Consider the following 18,064-nt stretch of genomic DNA (forward strand, 5'->3'; position numbering starts at 1 on the left):
TTTCAAGACTTTTGACCAAACAGAACAAATGTTGTGGCATTTTTCCTTATCATACTAGATCATCTTTGGGCACAAATGGGTTAAGAGAGGATAGTATTTAGACCAATGATAGGAAGAAAAAACTGTGGGAAGATTGTTCCCCTCTGATCTTGTGACTTCATGCCTGGCAGAGATTATTTAAAAAATGAAACAACGCTGTTATGTTGATGAGCTGCTGCAAAGTAAAACATAAAATGTACAGAAAACTCTCAGCTGTACACTCGTAAAATCACAGATACCTTGAAGTAATATTAGTAGTCATGTGTGGGCTTTGACTCAACAGGAAGTAGGGTGTGTTGACGACGGTGGCAGCAATGAAAGCATTCCACCCACACTAGCTTAACTATGTGACCGTCCTCACGTTCACGTCTTACCTTTCACCTCATTCCCAAAAGTTTTTGTCACAAACACACAATCATTGACATGCACTACGTTTGCTTCTGTCACAGATTCAGTAGTGCATCGAAAACAAACTCATATACAACAATATGTCGTCTTTTTTTCCACAGTTGCTATGAAGAAAACATCAACAATAAGCCAAAAGAACACAGTGGTGACATCTGTGGTGAGGCAGGCAGGTCAGCCAGCTTTGTTTACATGTGGACCATATGTTTTCGACGTCATCAGAAAGGATGCGGGACCGTAGGGGAAGCACCAGCTCCAACCTCTCAGTATTTACGATATGACCTACATGCATGAACTTAGCCTATGACAGTCGAGGTGCAATATGTCACATCTACGTCTAACGGTTGGTCCTCAACAGCAGCAGCCGGGGGGACAGGAACAGGAACAGGAACTGATCATGGGTGAGTGTCTCTACAGACGTAACCAAAGACAGCCTCTGACACAGAGGCTGCAGCGTGATAAGAACAACAACACAGAGGTGTTTTTTACCGACTGATTAAAATCAATCTTGCTGCTTGGTTAGGAAAAGCAGTTATATTCTTATGATACAACACTATGCAATGTTTAATTAAGGAATAAAGCTGGGCTGATGCCAAAAGTTACTTAGATCCTTTACTGAAGTACAACAATGTAAAAATACTCCATTACAAGTAGAAGTCCAGCTTTCAAAATCATACTTAAGTACAGAGCTATTATCAGTAAAATGCACTTAAATTATCAAAAAGTTAAAGTACTTGTTTAGCAGAAAAATGGCCTCTGTGGCTGATAAATTACCACATTGTTATATTGTCAATACTGATGCATTAATACCTAAGTAGCATTTTAATATTAACTGGTTGAGATGGAGCTTCTTTTACATAAAAGTATGGTGTGTAGGATTTGGTGGCATCTAGTGGTGTTGTTGCAGATTGCAACCAACTGAGTACCCCTCCACTCACCCCTCCGTTTCCAAGACTGTGGTAACGTGAGCCACCGAGTGCAAAACCGTGGTAACGCCGTACACCTGGCTAAGAGGGCAACCTCACCATAATAACACTACTTTAGGCTGGTGAGATAACAGATTTGCACTCTGCGGCTCACGTTACCACAGTTTCACAAGTGTGTCGGAGAACTACGGTGGCCTTCAGGTAACCTAAAAACGCGAAAGGTACTCTCTAGAGCCAGTGTTTGGTTAGTGTTAGTGTTAGTGTTAGTAGTAATATGGCGGACTCTGTGAAGAGGACCCGCTTCATATGTAGATATGAAGGGCTCATTCTAAGCTAACAAAAACACAACTATTCTTTGTTTCAGGTGATTATACACTAATGAAAACATAGTTATGAATATTATATTCCATTTCTGCTAATACTGTAGATCCCCCGAAATGCTACACACTGGCCCTTTAAATTATAGTGCCGCGAGCGAATCTGGCAAGAAAACACACTGATAATCTACTCTAAACAATATAAATTATATACTGTATGTTTATGATTCTGATAAGATGATAAAATATGCATCCCACGAACACATGGCACTTCCCTCCCCTCTCTCCCTGTTCTCCCCATACCATTCCCTGCCCCCAGTCAAATTTCGAAATCCATCCACTATTTTTATTAGAAATAGCCTAGTGTCACTGCTGTTTGTGATTGTTGGTTTTAAATTACATACTTATTCCACATATTTGTTAGTTTTGTCTAAACAGAGAGCAAGACAGAGACGAGCAAACATACATACAGACACACACACACACACACACACACACACACACACACACACACACACAGAGACATACACACACAGACGTACACATGCAGACAGAGAGAAAGATAACTAATGTAAACAGCAGAGGAGCAGAATCGCTTGTTGACTGGTGGGGAGAAATGTGTTTCAGGTGTGAACAGCCAGGCTTCAGCTCACGTGGCGATTAATATAGTGCTTGATATGTAATTCATTTTTGGCATTGAAACAAATTTGCGTTAACGCGTTATTATCGCGTTAACTCTGACAGCCCTAGTCACAGGATACATCTGAGGGCTTGTGCGATGATTAATGGGAGAGGAAAGAAAATAAAAACTAAGTTTGGCCACACATTTGATACTTGAACCTCTTTTGGGCCTTGAACAGTTATTTTAATTTAGCCATCTTTTGGGAAAAATCAACACCGTTCTCATGTCTGAATGCAAAATATGAACCTACCACTAAAAACCAGATCTCTTAGCTTAGCAGAAAGACTGGAAACAGAGGGAACCAGCTAGCCTGGCTCTGTTCAAAGGAAATATACTGTGTTAATTAGTGAGCTATAGAGGTGCTGGTAGCTGGATTTTGTCACCTTTGAACGGAGCCAGGTTAGCTGTTTCCCCCTGTCTCTAGTCTTTATGCTAAGCTAAGATAACCGGCTGCTGGCTGTAACTTCATATTAAGCATATAGACATAAAAGTGGTATTGATTTTTGTTATCTAACTCTCAGCAAGAAAGCAAATAAGTATATTGCTGAATACGTCAAAACTATTACGTCAGCAATGTGTCGTATTTTATAAGCTTGTGTTTTATTATGCAAAGAATGAATCTGAAAAGTAACTAGTAACTATAGCTGTCAGATAAATGTAGTGGAATAAAAAAGTACAATATTTCCCTCTGAAATGTAGTAGAGTAGTTTAAAGTATAAAGTAGCATGAACTGGAAATACGATACTCAAATGTAGTGCAAGTACTTGAGTAAATGTACTGTGATACATTCAACCACTGATCGATACTGGGAGCTCACTATGTCTCATTCACTCCCCTGTCTTTTGTTAGTTTTGAAATGATAAGGGCATGAAGAGACATGGTACACCTGATTGTGTTCTCACACTTCCTCATATCAAGCTTCCATTGTACGACGCTGTGAGTGGTGACTCAGACTTTGCAGAGTCACACTTGGAAGGATCTGACTCCCCTCACATTCAGGAATTTCCTGATGCCTGCTCGGCTCCCAGCGCAAATGATCAGCAGGTCTCTAAAAGAGACTTACAGTCAAAGATCGTCCCACCCACCCTCACAGCTGGCCAGCTATTGGGAAGTTCCAGGTTAATAACTAAACTGAGGACACATGCTGGAAGAGTCAGCAGGGCAGGGCAGGGCAGATATCCCTTTTGGTCGATTGTGAATGTGGAGTCAGCATTATGCACAATTAAGCTGAGTAAGGAGAGACAACTCATAGTGCACTTTTGACATTTGTTCAAGTGACATTTCTCAGAGCTGTCATATTCTGATCTAGGAGCTTTAATTTTTCACCCAAATCATAAACATCGAAATATGTAGGCTTTGGTAGATTACATACATAAATATGGTATATAGTATATTCAAAGTAAGTAATAAAATGACCACAAACAGCATGGGTCATGACAACACTGTCAGATCAGACAGTCTATAGTTTCAATAGAAACAACCGTGCCTTTAAGAGGACTTCCGGTCCACCTTGATTGTAGTTTTCCTACTGAGTGCCGACGAGTGCAGCGTGTTCCATCATGTCTCCTCATTTGACGTCAGAAGAGAGCCGTGACTGGGAGTGCTATTACTCACTCTGTTTAAGTTGCATTCCTGTACACCGCGTACAAGTGCCTGCCTCTTATTTCCCAAACAGGAAGTTCTAGCCAAGACTGTTGCCAAATCATCTGTACTACATCAGTGTGGTGGAGTTTGCTCAAGCACTGCGTGTCTCAAGACATGTCCTTCCTTCCCTTTAGTGTTCACTGACCGTCGTTGTTGTGGTCTTATACACTAAAACAAACCTAAACTCATTCTTGGGCTTTGCTTAGTGGAACAGTTTGGACCTTAACCTCAAAGTTTTGTGTATTAAAAGGAACTGGTGTGTGTTTTCACAACAAACTGTTGAGAAACAATTTCATATCAGTAATTCCTGTGGTGAGAGTGGTCACAATAGTTACTAGAATTCAGTTTTCCAATAGTATTTTCATGAAAACATACTGTTTGCGTAGTTTTAAGCAATTCGAATTTGAATAAAACAAGAAATATTTGTGGCATGCAGCATCATGATCCCCTTAAAAACAAGAGGCAGTGTATGGTCTGCCAATAGAGGAACACTCCCGATTCATCGTTTACTGTAAATAAAAGTAATTAGGATAATTAAATGTAATTGATGAGCAAACCCAGGTTCAATACAGAAAACAGGAAAGAGTGTGGGCTGCAATAAAAGCCAAAGCTCCTTATTCAGAGATAGAAGCAGTACGTTTTACAGTCTAACAGCGCCACCTGGGGGTGGTTTTAAGACCCACTGGAAAAAGAACATTAGCAGTACTCACAGTGGTGGAAAAAGTACTCCGATCTGTTACGTAAGTAAAAGTAGCAATACAACATCGTAAAAATACTCATAACAAATGTCCTGCATTCAAAATCATGTTAAGTAAAAGCAGAAAAGTATTAGCATCAAAATATACTTAAAGTACCAAAAGTAAATGGCCTATTTCAGAAAAATATGTATATATAATATCATTGGATCATAGTTAGTGATGTATTAATGTGTACTTAAATGTTGCAGCTGGTAAAGGTGGGGCTAATTTCAGCAACTTCATATACTGCCAGGTAGCTTAATACATAATAATACATCATCATTTATTATTTGATCTATCTTTTGTATTAAAAATCTGAATCTGCAAAGTAACTACAGCTGTCAAATGAATGCAGTGGAGTAAAATTATAAAGTAGCATAACATGGAAATACTCTAATACTAAATAAAGTGCAAGAACCTCAAAATTGTATTATATTATGTAATACTGTGCAGTACTTGAGTAAATGTACTTAGTAACTTTCCAAGACTGACGCTCAGACTGGAAGATTTCCTGACATCACTAGAGATATTTTGGCAAACCTTTATAAAGGGTTTATAAGTTGTAACTAATATTGGCTTTATTAATTCTTAATCAATGATGTACTAATGTTTTACAGATCCGTTATAAACCATCAATAAGAATATACTTTTGGGCTGTTAAAATGTTTAATTTATTTCTACAAAAGAACTACAGACAATGGACCAAAATCTATTTATTAACAATGTATTAACACTTATACCTGCAGAGTTAATGAATAAGGCCCTTTAGTAATGACTTAACATTTATAGCTAAAGGCAAAATGGCCTATAAGAAAATGAGAAACCCCTGAGCAAGTATGAATGAATTATCAACATTCATAACTGCATTATTACCAAATTGAGAGGATAAATAATTTGCAACAGGATTTTTCACAATGAAGTGACCTAGATTTGTTCTAACCAGGGCTGTCCTCGACCAAAGAAATTATTAGTCGACTAACACTCCTACATTTTTGTCGACTAATCTGAGTTTCTCAATCACACGAAAGCACCACTTTAAACCATGTGTTTACCAGAGATGTGCGCATACATTTTTTAGGAATAAGTCATTCAGCATGAAAAAGCGTAATAAAAAAAATGACTAATCTACTAAAGAAATCTTAGTTGACTAAGAACAAAACAACAGATGAGAAGAGGGTGCAGCCTTAGTTCTAACTAATGGCTTATAACTGATCTATAACGCATCAGTAAATACTTGTTAATATGAATAAAGACAATTTGTAAGCCATTTATAAAAGGTACATTATTAGAAAGAGGTACCAATATTTCTAAGCATTCAAATGTAGACATTTTGTTGCTACAGAGTGCAACAGCGTTTCATTGATTGATGACTTGAAGGAGTAATGTCCCGGAGTAATGTCCCAGAGCACATTACTCCTGTTGTTAAATCTTTAATCTCGCTGCCACTCACTTAGAGAACTACTTAACAGCCTTGGGCCGAAATAAATCTCTGATACCGTTGAATATAAACCCAGCAGGTCACTTGGGTCTTTAAGAAGCAGTCAGCTGGTAGAACCTCAAGTCAGAACCGAACACAGAGATGGAACCAACTTCCTGGTGATCGCAATAACTGCACACAAACTTTAAATTAAATTTAAAACCCTGCTGTTTTCATGTGCATTTGTACGAAGCCCCTTAAGGGTAACGGCAAGAATTTTTTTGAGGACTACTTTTGCGTTCCCTCTAAATATGTTTTGCGTTCCCTCGCCATACTTTAAAATAAGTAAATAAAATCATATTTCGTATTTTAATCTGACCTGTTGCAGCTACCGTTGAATAATGCATAGTAGGTAGGCAAGGCAAGTGCAATTATAATAGGGCCTTTCAAACCCAGAGACTATTCAAAATGCTTAACATTAGATGGAGAAAAGGAAAAATAAAATAAGATTCATGTTTTTGATTCATTCAGTTTCATTAAATGCAATGTGTTCATTATAATATCTCTGATTAGAGGCAACTTGTAAATGAGCAGAAGTGGAAAAGCCACACCAAGCAGATTGTTCTCTGTATAATTAAAGTTATAAAGGAAAAAAAGGTGTTTTTGTGACACATTCAGTTTCAGTAAGACACATCAGCCTTTTCTATTCATATCACTGACCTAACAATGAGATAAAAACACAGTTATGCGTGACCTTTTATTACCATAGTCATTGTTCTAGGAAATTTAGAATGAGGTTAAAAAACAGAACAAATCAACAGTAGACTTTGTTTTTGTTTTATTTAAAAAGGAAAACAACAAATGTAAATAAAAAAATACATGTTTTTGAGCTCAGCATAAGTATAGAAAAACAGGAGAACCTGGTGCAATGGCTGCACAGGTGCTGAGATTTAATTCCTTGCTAAAGCTGAACAAAAAAAAAAAATAACTCAGCACACTGAAACCTGATTTGAAAAAAATATATATATCTAATAAGGGTGTGTCCTTGTCGAGGACGTTTATACATTCTAAAGAAAAGTACAGCTGTCGGACTTGTGTACTGAACTTTGTCGAGTCACAAAGGTAAACTGAATGCTAGCAGCTTAACTAATCTCTTCTTAGGACAAACCTGTTGATTCACAAATGCAGCATGCTAAAAAAAAAAAAAAATCATACAAAACAATATTGCCAGCTCAGGGCCACGCCATGATACAACGGATCATCACTACAGTGTATTGTTTTTATTCCCTGTGCTGGTGTTTGATTTTTGGTTTGTTCAAAATCCCTGGTTCCCTGTTCAAACTCAAGAGTCTGATAAAGTAAAGGGTGACACATTATTCAGTATTTGTATTGCTGGATAAAAGAGTTGGGTGTTAGCTACTTTGTGTCTCAAAAAGCTGGCATTCTTGTGTGTTACTGAACACACATTACTATACTAACTAATATAACTACTAATATAACAGTTGCATTCTCTTGGCATGAAAAGCCTCCACACATTTGTACCCACTGTGACTGAAAAGATGTTCTCCAAAACAGTTAAAGCAAAAGCCAGGTGTTATAACCTTATTAAAACAATCTCAAGATTGTTCCAATGTCAATTTGAGAATGCCAGGGAAATGGAGAATGAGACATGGCACCCTGTCCCTGAACCATTTTGTTTTTTTCTGTTTCACTGTTGAGCCACCAGGGAGTGAAAACGCAGAGGGAATCAATTACCAGGAGGCAACTCAGTCTACATCTCACATTTGACGTACTGTAAATGTTATATTAATATTTCTCACTGAGTAGATTTAACTCAAGCATCAGTAGAAAGCTCCACTAACTACCACTCGCGCAAACGTACAAATACACAAAAACACACACATACTGTCTGTATGTACTCAACTAGCATGCCCCCTGCAGACCTACACAGGCCCCCAGTGAGGACAGATAATTCAATGCCCACCCCAGCATGCAGCTCTTATCTAGTAGGGACAGGGTTGCTTCCCTCTTACTTTCACATACTTCACCTTACTGCTGGGTTTAATATTAACCCACAACAAAAGAACGGACATGTTAAAAAGTGTCTCGCTTACTGGCATATTTTCAGACAGGCTGGTCAAAAATCTGGCTCTATGATTTTCTGGTCATTTGTGAAAGCAAAAGAAAGATGAGGTGGAAAAAAAAAATGTGAAATCCAAAACGGACACCTCAGGATGAAATGGAAGAACACATACAAGTGTCATTTGGTAAATAAGAGAGGAGACACGTGTAAAATGGGCTGACAGGCCATTCATCCTGGTTCACAAAACAGGGGAGCTAAAGCAAAACCCTTCTCCTCAACAGACACGTATTATACGTCTGTTGAGTCTGTGTTTAAGTCGGCACACGCATTTGGGATGTGACACCGGAAAAACAGAGGCCCTGAGCATCCATGATGACATATTGAAAGAACGTTTGGGTGGGTAATGAGGACTGGCAGCCTGCTATTCCCAACCGGCCAACCCGTTCGCACTGCATTTGTGAAATAAATGAGTGAACCTGAATCTGCTGAAGTCCAAATAATCCACTTGCTCGCAGAGTAAACCCAAAGTCAAAGCAGGCTGATTGGCCAGCCTAGTCCACTTTGCAACATCAGTGGAGAGACAAGAAGGAACAAAAAAGGAGGAGGAAGGACAGACATCAGTGGAAACAGGCTCGATAACAGACATAAGCACCGAGAGCCAGCGCCGTGCACAGGCACACATTGGCTAGTAGAGGGGACCAAGTCCCCGACACAGGAGAGCTTTCCTTCGGCTGCGCCGCTCCCTCAAGCGACTCCTGCTCCTCCGTCTCCTCCGTCTCCTGCTGCTGGGATTTCGTTGGAGCTTTGGAGGTATGATCTTCGAATTCCACGTGGCCATCGAGAGGATCAGCACCGTCAGGAGGAGGCGGGGGGGCAGCGGTGTTCCTCTTTCGCAGCTCTTGTGAGGACCTGAGTAGAACCAATTTACACATAACTAAATTACTACATTTAAAATGGTGCAATCTGACTTATTAAATCACTAGTTTGAAACTAAACTAGTAATTGATGGGTGCCCTCCAAAACCCGACCAGTTCAGTGGCGCTTTATCTGGTCAGGCTGTTCTCATACACCGTTTGTAGCTAAACCTACGAAAATAAATGCACCGTAATTCCTACATATCCCACAAAATCAATTTGTATGTAATCCACGCAATTGTGAACCAGGAAGTATAAAGAGCAACAAACGGTGTGTAGGGAGGAGGTCGGGGTGGATCAAAAAACACCAGACTTTCATCCAGGAGATTGATGTTCGTATCTCGTGTGAGTCACGTAAATTCTGTACTTAAGTAACGCCACTTCCACTATATTTTCCTGAACCTAACCAAGTAGTTTTGTTCCATAAACCTAACCAGGTTGTCTCCAGTGAAGACAGAATTTTATTTTGATAAGACTGTATGCATGTAACAAGTGGAAATTGACACGTGTTGCTGTACATTCGCAGGAAAACACACATTTCCCCTCCCTTGCCACTATGTATGCCGGCTCATGGGATTACAAATAGCAGGAACAACCTATTCCTGTTCTTTTATTTGGTAAAAAGGTTTACAGTAATGATGAAAGACAAACTGAAACTAAATCTTCCAAAGAATTTGGATGATTACCCCAGACTGCGGATGTTCATCTGTGGGATGATCTCATCATTTTCGGGGAAAAAGGTTGGCTCAACCCTGCCGTTGTGTGGGTCTCTGGGAGGAGGAAGAGGAGGCGGAGGGGTGAACTCTGGAGGATCATCTTCCTCGTTTGAGAGCTCTTTCCAGGACTCCTTGAGAAAAAACAAAATCCCTTTAATTGCAAAAATACTTAAAGAAAAACACCATGTCTTATAGCGCATTATAGCCAACCTGAAAAGAAGATAAACCGAATGAAATTTGATCAGAATAGAGAGGAAGGACTTGCCTGCAGTGATGTATCCCCCTTGATGTACTTGGCACCTTCAATGACAGCAAGGTAGGAGAATCTAAGTTGATCTGCTGTCTGAATCAAGCCCATGCGGTAGCGTCGCATCTCCATCAGCACGTCACGAATACGCACTGAAGACGGGTCCTTACGGATGGACATCTGCATTAGAGAAAAGCAAAACGATTCAGTACATTAGAGTCTTGAGAAGGTTTAGCTTATAAATATAATTGCACTAGAGTCAGAACATTTACACTCGTCATTACTGGTTGCTTGTAACAGTGATCAAGGAATTTAGAGTTATTCTATTTTTTGCAGACAGACTGACAGATATGACGTCATGATTTCTGTACAAACCAGTAAGAGGCAGGTGTCCACGAGACAAAAGGTCCCAGAGCGTCCGATGCCGGCGCTGCAGTGCACCACCACCGGTCCCTGGTCCGAATTCAGACAACCTGACTCCCGCACCTTGATCAGGAAGTTAAGGAAGGAGGCCGGAGACTCTGGTACCCCAAAGTCAGGCCAGGTGGTGTAGTGAAAATGTAAAATCTCACGAGTCTCTTGAGTCTGTAAAGGGAGACCAGTGTAAAGAAGAATTCAAAGACCAAAGAAGTGACCAGGACTCACATGCATGGGGATTATTAAAACAAACAACTTACAGACAGATTTTCCAACTCCAGCTGACGGACTGTGTAGTAAGATTTGATGTCTTCCGAGACGAGGGTGAGCTTGAAATTGGTATCTTCAAAGATGGCATCTCTCTCCTCTCTGTGTGGCCAATATTGGGCACATTTAATCTGAAACCAAATAAAAGGTGCACATTATACATAACAAAAAGAGAAGAGCAGTGAAGTTATGGGGCAAACAATTGAGTTACACTGTGAGGAAAGAAGCCTCTGCTTACAGATCCTTTCTCTATGACTCGGTTCAGCATCACTACACCGTGGGTCCTCTGCTCCCACACCATCTCCCAGAAGTTCCCACATGTATTTGGAAGGGGTCCCTGAGAAAAAAGATTTTATTCTTAGTACAGTACAGAATAACTAAATAAAAACAGTGCATCTATTTAAAGATCTCAGCGAGGCGTTTGATATTGTCGAGCATACTATTCTTAAAAAAAGACTGCTTTAGAAGAGATGGATGTATTGAATGTTCAGTCTACCGTTTTAAAATTCAGTCTCAACACACATCAACCTCTAAACATCAGCTGTATACTTATGAGCAGGGAGCAACTCCCACTGGGGATCTCCCTAGTCTTACTGCCAAAATCGGAATGAAAGGCGAGAATAGCTGGTAAAAATGTTGATACACTCGTCTGAGTCACTCACAGCAACAAGCTTGATGAGCAGCAGCATTTCACCTCTCATAAACAATCGACGTTTCCTTGAGAGAAATACTGCAGCTAACATCTGAGGATTTAAATAACTCATTTAAAAAAGCAGACATTTAATCTATGTTAATATTTTCCTCGTAAAGACGGAAAAAAAACATTGTTAACAATTTATCAGCAGTATAGAAAATATTTAATCAATGGTTTTTAATAATGTTGTTGTGCGCAGCTATAATGACCTTTTAAGCGCTCATTAATTAATTAATGAATATATATATATATAATTATACTGTTTATTTACATACAGTATCTGTCAGAAATTCTAGCTTCTCCTATGAGGATGATATTAATATTTTACTTTATTACACATGTATTTTACTATACTGTCATTCATTATCTTTTTACACACCAGCCTCCACTTCTGGCTGCCCCCAGGAGGATTTAATCACTGACAAATACATTAATAATTATCCTATGTTGTAAACCATTTGCTAAATGTTTGCACACTCAGTTGCCAGTTTATTAGGTACACCTGCAACAAATCTAACCTTCATGAAGGTTATGATGTTCACTTTTTGTTGAAATTGTTCTAGAGATGGCAACTTTATGATCATTTAGGAGGATGAAGTATTACCTTTTTTTCAACTGCAAATTATACAGTTTGTCAATATCTGTTTTATCTAATGAGATATAGTCTTCACTCGCTTCATCTTAGAGTTTTCATTCACTTATATTGAGGTCAGAGGTCAAAGTGACCCCTTTGAAAATGGACATGCAAGTTTTTCCTCACCTAAATTTAGCGTAATTTTGGAGTTTTATTTCGCATTCTTCCCGACAAGCTACCAGGACATGGTACTAATGGATTCCTTAGGTTTTCTAGTTTCACATGATACCAGTATCTTCACTCTAGCTTTAAAACAGAGCCTGCTTCAACCTCTGACAGACAGAATAGAGGCTAAGCGGGCCAGCGGGAAGTCAGGTTGTTAAGAGGTTTAAAGTTTATATAATAAAAGTCAGTCAGTCTTCCCATGAATATGTCACAGGTAGCACTCCCACGTCCTTGCTAATGACACAACGCTTGCATCATAGCTGTGATAAATATCATCCAATATCATATAAATAGCTGGTGTGAATTCTTTGTGAGGGAGGATCATCGCTGTCCAGAAGAGTGTCGTGAATCTTGCTTACCTGAGTGAGGATATAGTTCCTCTGCGCCTCTTCTACTGTTATTAGGCTGGCATTAATGTAGTCATTCGTACCCAGCTGCAGACATATTCTGCTGTGGTCAACTGAGGAGAAGAAGAAAAAACAGAAACATGAAAATATGTCACAACACTCAGGGGACTAAAGATCAGACCGACACAGCTGCTGAGAACATATGACGAGTCTGTCTTCGACCAAAACGCAGGTGTCAGCTTTTTAATTCCGGATGACGTCGACTTCTCTTGATACATCACTGAAAGGCGATGTCAGTTCAAAAGTAAACAACATGAACAAGTTTCAGGTTACTGATTTTCATATTTTCTCAAGCCTGGTGACACATATACAGTAACTATTTGCATAGCTTATGCAGTGTGAAAAAGAGGAAACCACATAGTTCAGCTGTTGGATTGTGACGTTACAGAAGTAACGTTATTTTTTACATGAAAAGACACATCTGCAGTTAAAAGCAGGGTGTCTGCGAGGATGGTTGAGCGAACATAAAAGATATATTAGTTAATTTCCGTTGTTAATCATGATAACATCTGTTCAAAATGTACCTTAAAAGGGAGATTTGTCAAGCATTTAATACTCTTATCAACATGCGAGTGGGCAAATATGCTGCATATATTTGAATATATACCAAATATGGATGCATGTGTTGCCTTTCTCAGACCATGTTTACAAAGTGCTTTAAAATGAACAAATGTATGATTAGAAAGGGAGAAAATAAGTTCAAAATCATTTAGTATTTTTTAAAATCAAACCTAAAATGTGAATAAAATCTACTGAGATATGTACTCATGGATGATCTGATGATTTATAGATCAAGTCTAACTTGTTTATAGTGCTTTATACTTGTCTGATTGTATTGTTGGTTTAAGATTGTTTGGACAAACTGGTGCGATTCACATTCATTTCTCCACAGTTTTCATTGCAACTTTACTTCGTACTAATGTATTTTATCATTTGTGAGTGTCTCGTTGTGTCGGGAATACGGATGCAAATTAGCTGTTGAGCTAACCCCGACTCATTTACATTGACGTTGTTAAATGTCGTTGAAGATTACATAAAAGCCAGCCAATACAAATGGGTTTTAAGTAAATATTATGTTGCCGGCCTCATGTAGCTTTACCTACATGTACTATCACCAGTGATGACCTTAATAAATTCACAGGAACAAATGTGCTGCTCTTGAAAAGAGAACAAAAGTTATGTATTGGAAGTCACATCCTTTATGACGTCCGTCCACAGTGACGCAACACTCTGCCTATTGTGTAATACTGACATTGTGTTATTTCAAATGACTGAGGTCAAACAGCAATGAGCTGGCATGTTTGTATAGCATAGCAACTGTGGAAGACCCAGTTAAGCATGATGCTGTTGTTAAAGAATAAGTCACCACTGGTTGATGTTTGGACGTAACTGGCAGATTACAGAGCTGTCATCAATCTAAAGGAATAGTTTAAACATTTCAAACTATTCTGTTTGGTGCATTCAGTCAGACAAAAGAGAAACTTACATGGGCTAACATCTCTGTAACGATTCCGATTCTTGTTTTCAGGTAATTTGGCAACCTTGCAAGGGAGTTCACATGACTGCTGGCGAATCTCCTGTGACAGAGTGAAAAAAATATCATTACATTAACATGACATTAGAGATCTAATGTAACATGAATGGTGCAGGCTGTCTCCAAGGCTGTCAGATGTTTCAAAACTGAATACAAGCAAGTGTTAAGGATCTTGAGGGAGGTTGTGCCTTTATTCAATTCTGCAGAAATTCTATTTCGTTCTGAAAAAAAGTCAAGTTCACTAAAAGTGTCATAGTGGTGTGTGTGTGTGTGTGTGTGTGTGTGGGTGTGAATGTGGGTGTTTGTGTGTGTGCGCAATAGGGTGCTGAACATGTTAGTGCACCCATGAATAAACTGGAAATATAAAATATCACCTGATTCACACTGAGCTGTAATTAATTGATATTTTGAGCAAGAAACTATGGACAAACAAATTCCATACATTTAGTCACTTTTACTTAACTTGAGTACTATTTGGCAGCCAATATTATACTTTTTACTCCACTATGTATTTGATTACATTAGTCACTTTGCAGAGTCAGATTATTAATACAAAATATGAACCAACAAATAAATGATTAGGAAATATTTTTAGGTTAAGCTACCCAGCAGTATGTAAAGATAAGATAACATAAGATAAGATATTCCTTCCCGCAGTGGGGAAATGTGCAGTGTACAGCAGCAAAGGGGATAGTGCAAAAAACAAGATGCATCAGCTAACACAGTAAAAAAAAGAGCTAAACAAAGTGTAACAAAATATGAACCATTTAAATAGAAGGAAGTATAAAAAACAGACTACTACTTTTAAAGTATTTGAAATTAGCTCCACCTTTACCTGCTGCAACATTAGGGATGCTTACACATTAATTCATCAATAATTATAATCCAGTGATATATTATTATGAAATGGGTCTTTCTGCTTAATGAGTACTTTTACTTTTTGGTACTGTAAGTATATTTTGATGCCAATACTTTTGAATGCACAAATTTGCCTCAGGGGGCTTTACAATCTGTACAGCATAAGACACCCTCTGTCCTTTTTGACCCTTGATTGGGATAAGGGAAAACTCCCTAAAAAATAACTTTAATGTGGGAAAAAAAGGAAGAAAGGGAAGAGCAACTGAGGAGGGTTTCAGATGTTGTGTGCACAGAATAGACCAACAAGTAAAATTACAGTAAAGACTCAGTGCATAAAGGCAGGAGGTGTTTGTGCCTTTGGGGCACATGGTAGGTATGGTAAGTAGGAGAGAAAGAACCAAACCAATAAACAATAACTAAACTTGACTGGTATTAGTACTGTAAGTATATTTGCGTTCAGATTAATACAAAATATGAACCAGCAAATAAATGACTAGGAATTATTTTAGGTTAAGCTACCCAGCAGTATGTAAAGTTATTGAAATTAGCTCCACCTTTACCTGCTGCAACATTAAAGTGATGCTTACACATTAATTCATCAATAATTATAATCCAGTGATATATTATTCTGAAATAGGCCTTTCTGCTTAATGAGTACTTTTAATACTGTACGTATATTTTGATGCCAATACTTTTGAATGCAGGACTTTTACAGTGTTTTTACACTATGGTATTGCTGCTTTTACTCAAGTAAAATGTCCGAGTACTTCTTTCCAACACTGACTAAATGTATGTGTATATAACACATGATAATATATCAGTTTAGTGATGGGAGGTGCTGCTTTGCTTGACACCCAGGCAGACACATCAATCATCGGATTGATCAGAGCAGAGCAGGCGGAACACGGACTAAACTAAAACACGTATAAAACTACATTAATGGTAGCTCCTGCTGCTGCAGACTCATTGTGCATTAGCACAGTAGCAGCTTCACCAACAACAGACCGTTTCCACCTTGGTTTTTACCTGATAAATGGCGCTCCAACTCCCGTTTTCATCGATTTCCCGAAACTCGGCTTCCATTGCTGACAGTCCAGCTGCCACTCCTTCTTCTATGTCTTTCTCTTCTTCTTCTTCTCCCAGATATGGACAACCGCAGCTCCCCGGTGGTTAAACAACTTGTACTCTATCACAGTGTCCCGCAATAGCTGCCGACTGGTCCGCCGATATGCTGTAATTCTCGGTAGAGCTCGTAGATTACCGTGTTACCTCTCTCGGCCTGCTGCTAGCGGAAACACGCCGCTGACTCCTCCTACACACTGTAGCCGCCGTCCTCCGGTAGCTACAACAAAACAGTTTTTAAAAGAGATTATAATTCGCTCCGGGTGTCCATCTACATTTAAACGTCTTTATCAGAGCAGAATATGTAACTTTTATTGTAATAAATAGTCACTTTACCATTCTAACAGCTGCTGTAGAGAGAGACTCAGCGAGGACGCGCGGAATAGTGATGTGTAGGTCACGAACGAGCCGGTTTCTTTGAGCCGGCTCTTTTAAGTGAACGATGAGAGCCGGCTCCCGTCCGAGAGCGTTTTTTTTGTTCTTTCTTTTTTTAATTAATTCAAGGCAGAATGATAGGATGATCTTCTCCGCGCCACGGGCACTCCATGCACTGACTCAGACTGAATGTTATGTTAATGACGTCCGTGCGACCAATCAGGTGATGACAGTAGTGATGGCGAGCTGAAGCTTCATGAAGCTTTCCATCAAATTGGTTTGGAAAAGGGTTCATTTCTCGAGGCTTCATGTGCACACGAAACCACCTGGTGGTCAAAGAGTGTAAAACAGGCAGATATAATCTTAACCATGTGATCTGTGATCTACTGTATTTTGCGCCAGTAAAGGCTGTTGGGAATGACTATAAACAATGAAAAAAATATATATTGCCATATATATCTATATAATATGTAATATAATGTCTATTTTCTAGTAAGTATATTATGAGTATATAACATATAAATCAACTGTCATTTTTTTATGGGTAATGCATCTTATTTGTGTAAACCAATCCTTTGGTCAATAATTGTATTGTAGTGTAGTGTAATATAATATAATAATGGCAGGAGGGGCAATATTAGTGTTCTGTGTCACTTCTGGAAAGTGGCATTGGTTCAACCAGTGAAGATCTGAACCAATCAGCGGTATGGCCGGGCAGCGAGGCTTCGGACGTCATCAATGACGTCATTGGTCTAAAACGATACAAGCCACGATACGCGTATCGCGGAAAACGTCCTGGATTACTCGACACACGCTCCGAAGCCTCGCCACAGCACGTAACATCACTAATCATAGGTAAAACAGCGCTAAAATTGGCTGAATTATAAAAGGCAGAAGTGGTAAAACGAAGAGCCGTTTGGGAGCCGAAAGAGCCGGCTCTTTTCTTGGTGAGCTGAGCCAAATGATCTGGCTCACTAAAAAGAGCCGGACTTCCCATCACTAGCGCGGAAGGCATCTTGTGTCTGAGGACGTGACGTGACGTGACGCGTCCGGGCTGCGGGAGCGCGCACGTACACCTCACGTAATGGTCTGTTTACGTCCAATCTGAGAGGAGTCTCTGCTGCTGTGACCTGCTGCAGTTTAGTCATATAGCTGGTTAAAAACTCGCACGGGGGACGATATGAAATGATTTCTGTCATTTTAGACACATATGTCTTCGAGGAGGAGGGGGATTAGTGCGACCTATCAGAGGTCATGGATTAGCTGTAGTTTCAGTGTGTTTTCCTCCAGACAGTGTGACTGACAGCAGGAACTGGGACAAGGGTACTTTGGTGCTACTGACGTTAGCTAGCAGATCAACTTAGATACACGTTTTCAATCAGCTTTTACCGCTGCGACAGGTACTGCACATTCTTGACAAGTTCTTCTGTGTGTTGTCGCTTCTTTGTGTTGTCTTCTTCTGGC

At 39.4% G+C, this 18,064-nt stretch overlaps 2 protein-coding genes across 6 annotated transcripts in view; one reads left to right on the forward strand and one right to left on the reverse strand.

The window, feature by feature from the left end:
• Window positions 1–673: 673 nt before the first annotated feature.
• Window positions 674–18,064, forward strand: part of klhl12 (kelch-like family member 12) — a 28,271-nt gene continuing 10,880 nt past the window's right edge. The window contains exon 1 of one of the 5 annotated variants that reach the window (XM_074643445.1): window positions 674–845. In XM_074643445.1, the coding sequence (XP_074499546.1) occupies window positions 767–845 (79 nt within the window). In that variant the 5' untranslated portion in view covers window positions 674–766. Of the gene's footprint in view, window positions 846–17,683; window positions 18,001–18,064 lie in introns of those variants that run through there. The other 4 variants (XM_074643442.1, XM_074643443.1, XM_074643444.1 and 1 more) reach the window with 4 other exon arrangements.
• On the reverse strand, window positions 6,984–16,701 carry ptpn1 (protein tyrosine phosphatase non-receptor type 1). The gene is made up of 10 exons (XM_074643438.1): window positions 16,562–16,701; window positions 16,130–16,445; window positions 14,198–14,288; window positions 12,664–12,764; window positions 11,050–11,148; window positions 10,805–10,942; window positions 10,503–10,712; window positions 10,146–10,307; window positions 9,851–10,011; window positions 6,984–9,159 (listed from the first exon to the last, which is right to left on the reverse strand). Exons 2-10 carry the CDS (start codon window positions 16,184–16,186, stop codon window positions 8,868–8,870), a joined length of 1,311 nt encoding a protein of 436 aa, XP_074499539.1. The 5' UTR covers window positions 16,187–16,445; window positions 16,562–16,701; the 3' UTR covers window positions 6,984–8,867.

The sequence above is a fragment of the Sebastes fasciatus genome, chromosome 8, assembly GCF_043250625.1.
Source record: "Sebastes fasciatus isolate fSebFas1 chromosome 8, fSebFas1.pri, whole genome shotgun sequence".
Taxonomy (NCBI): Eukaryota; Metazoa; Chordata; class Actinopteri; order Perciformes; family Sebastidae; genus Sebastes; species Sebastes fasciatus.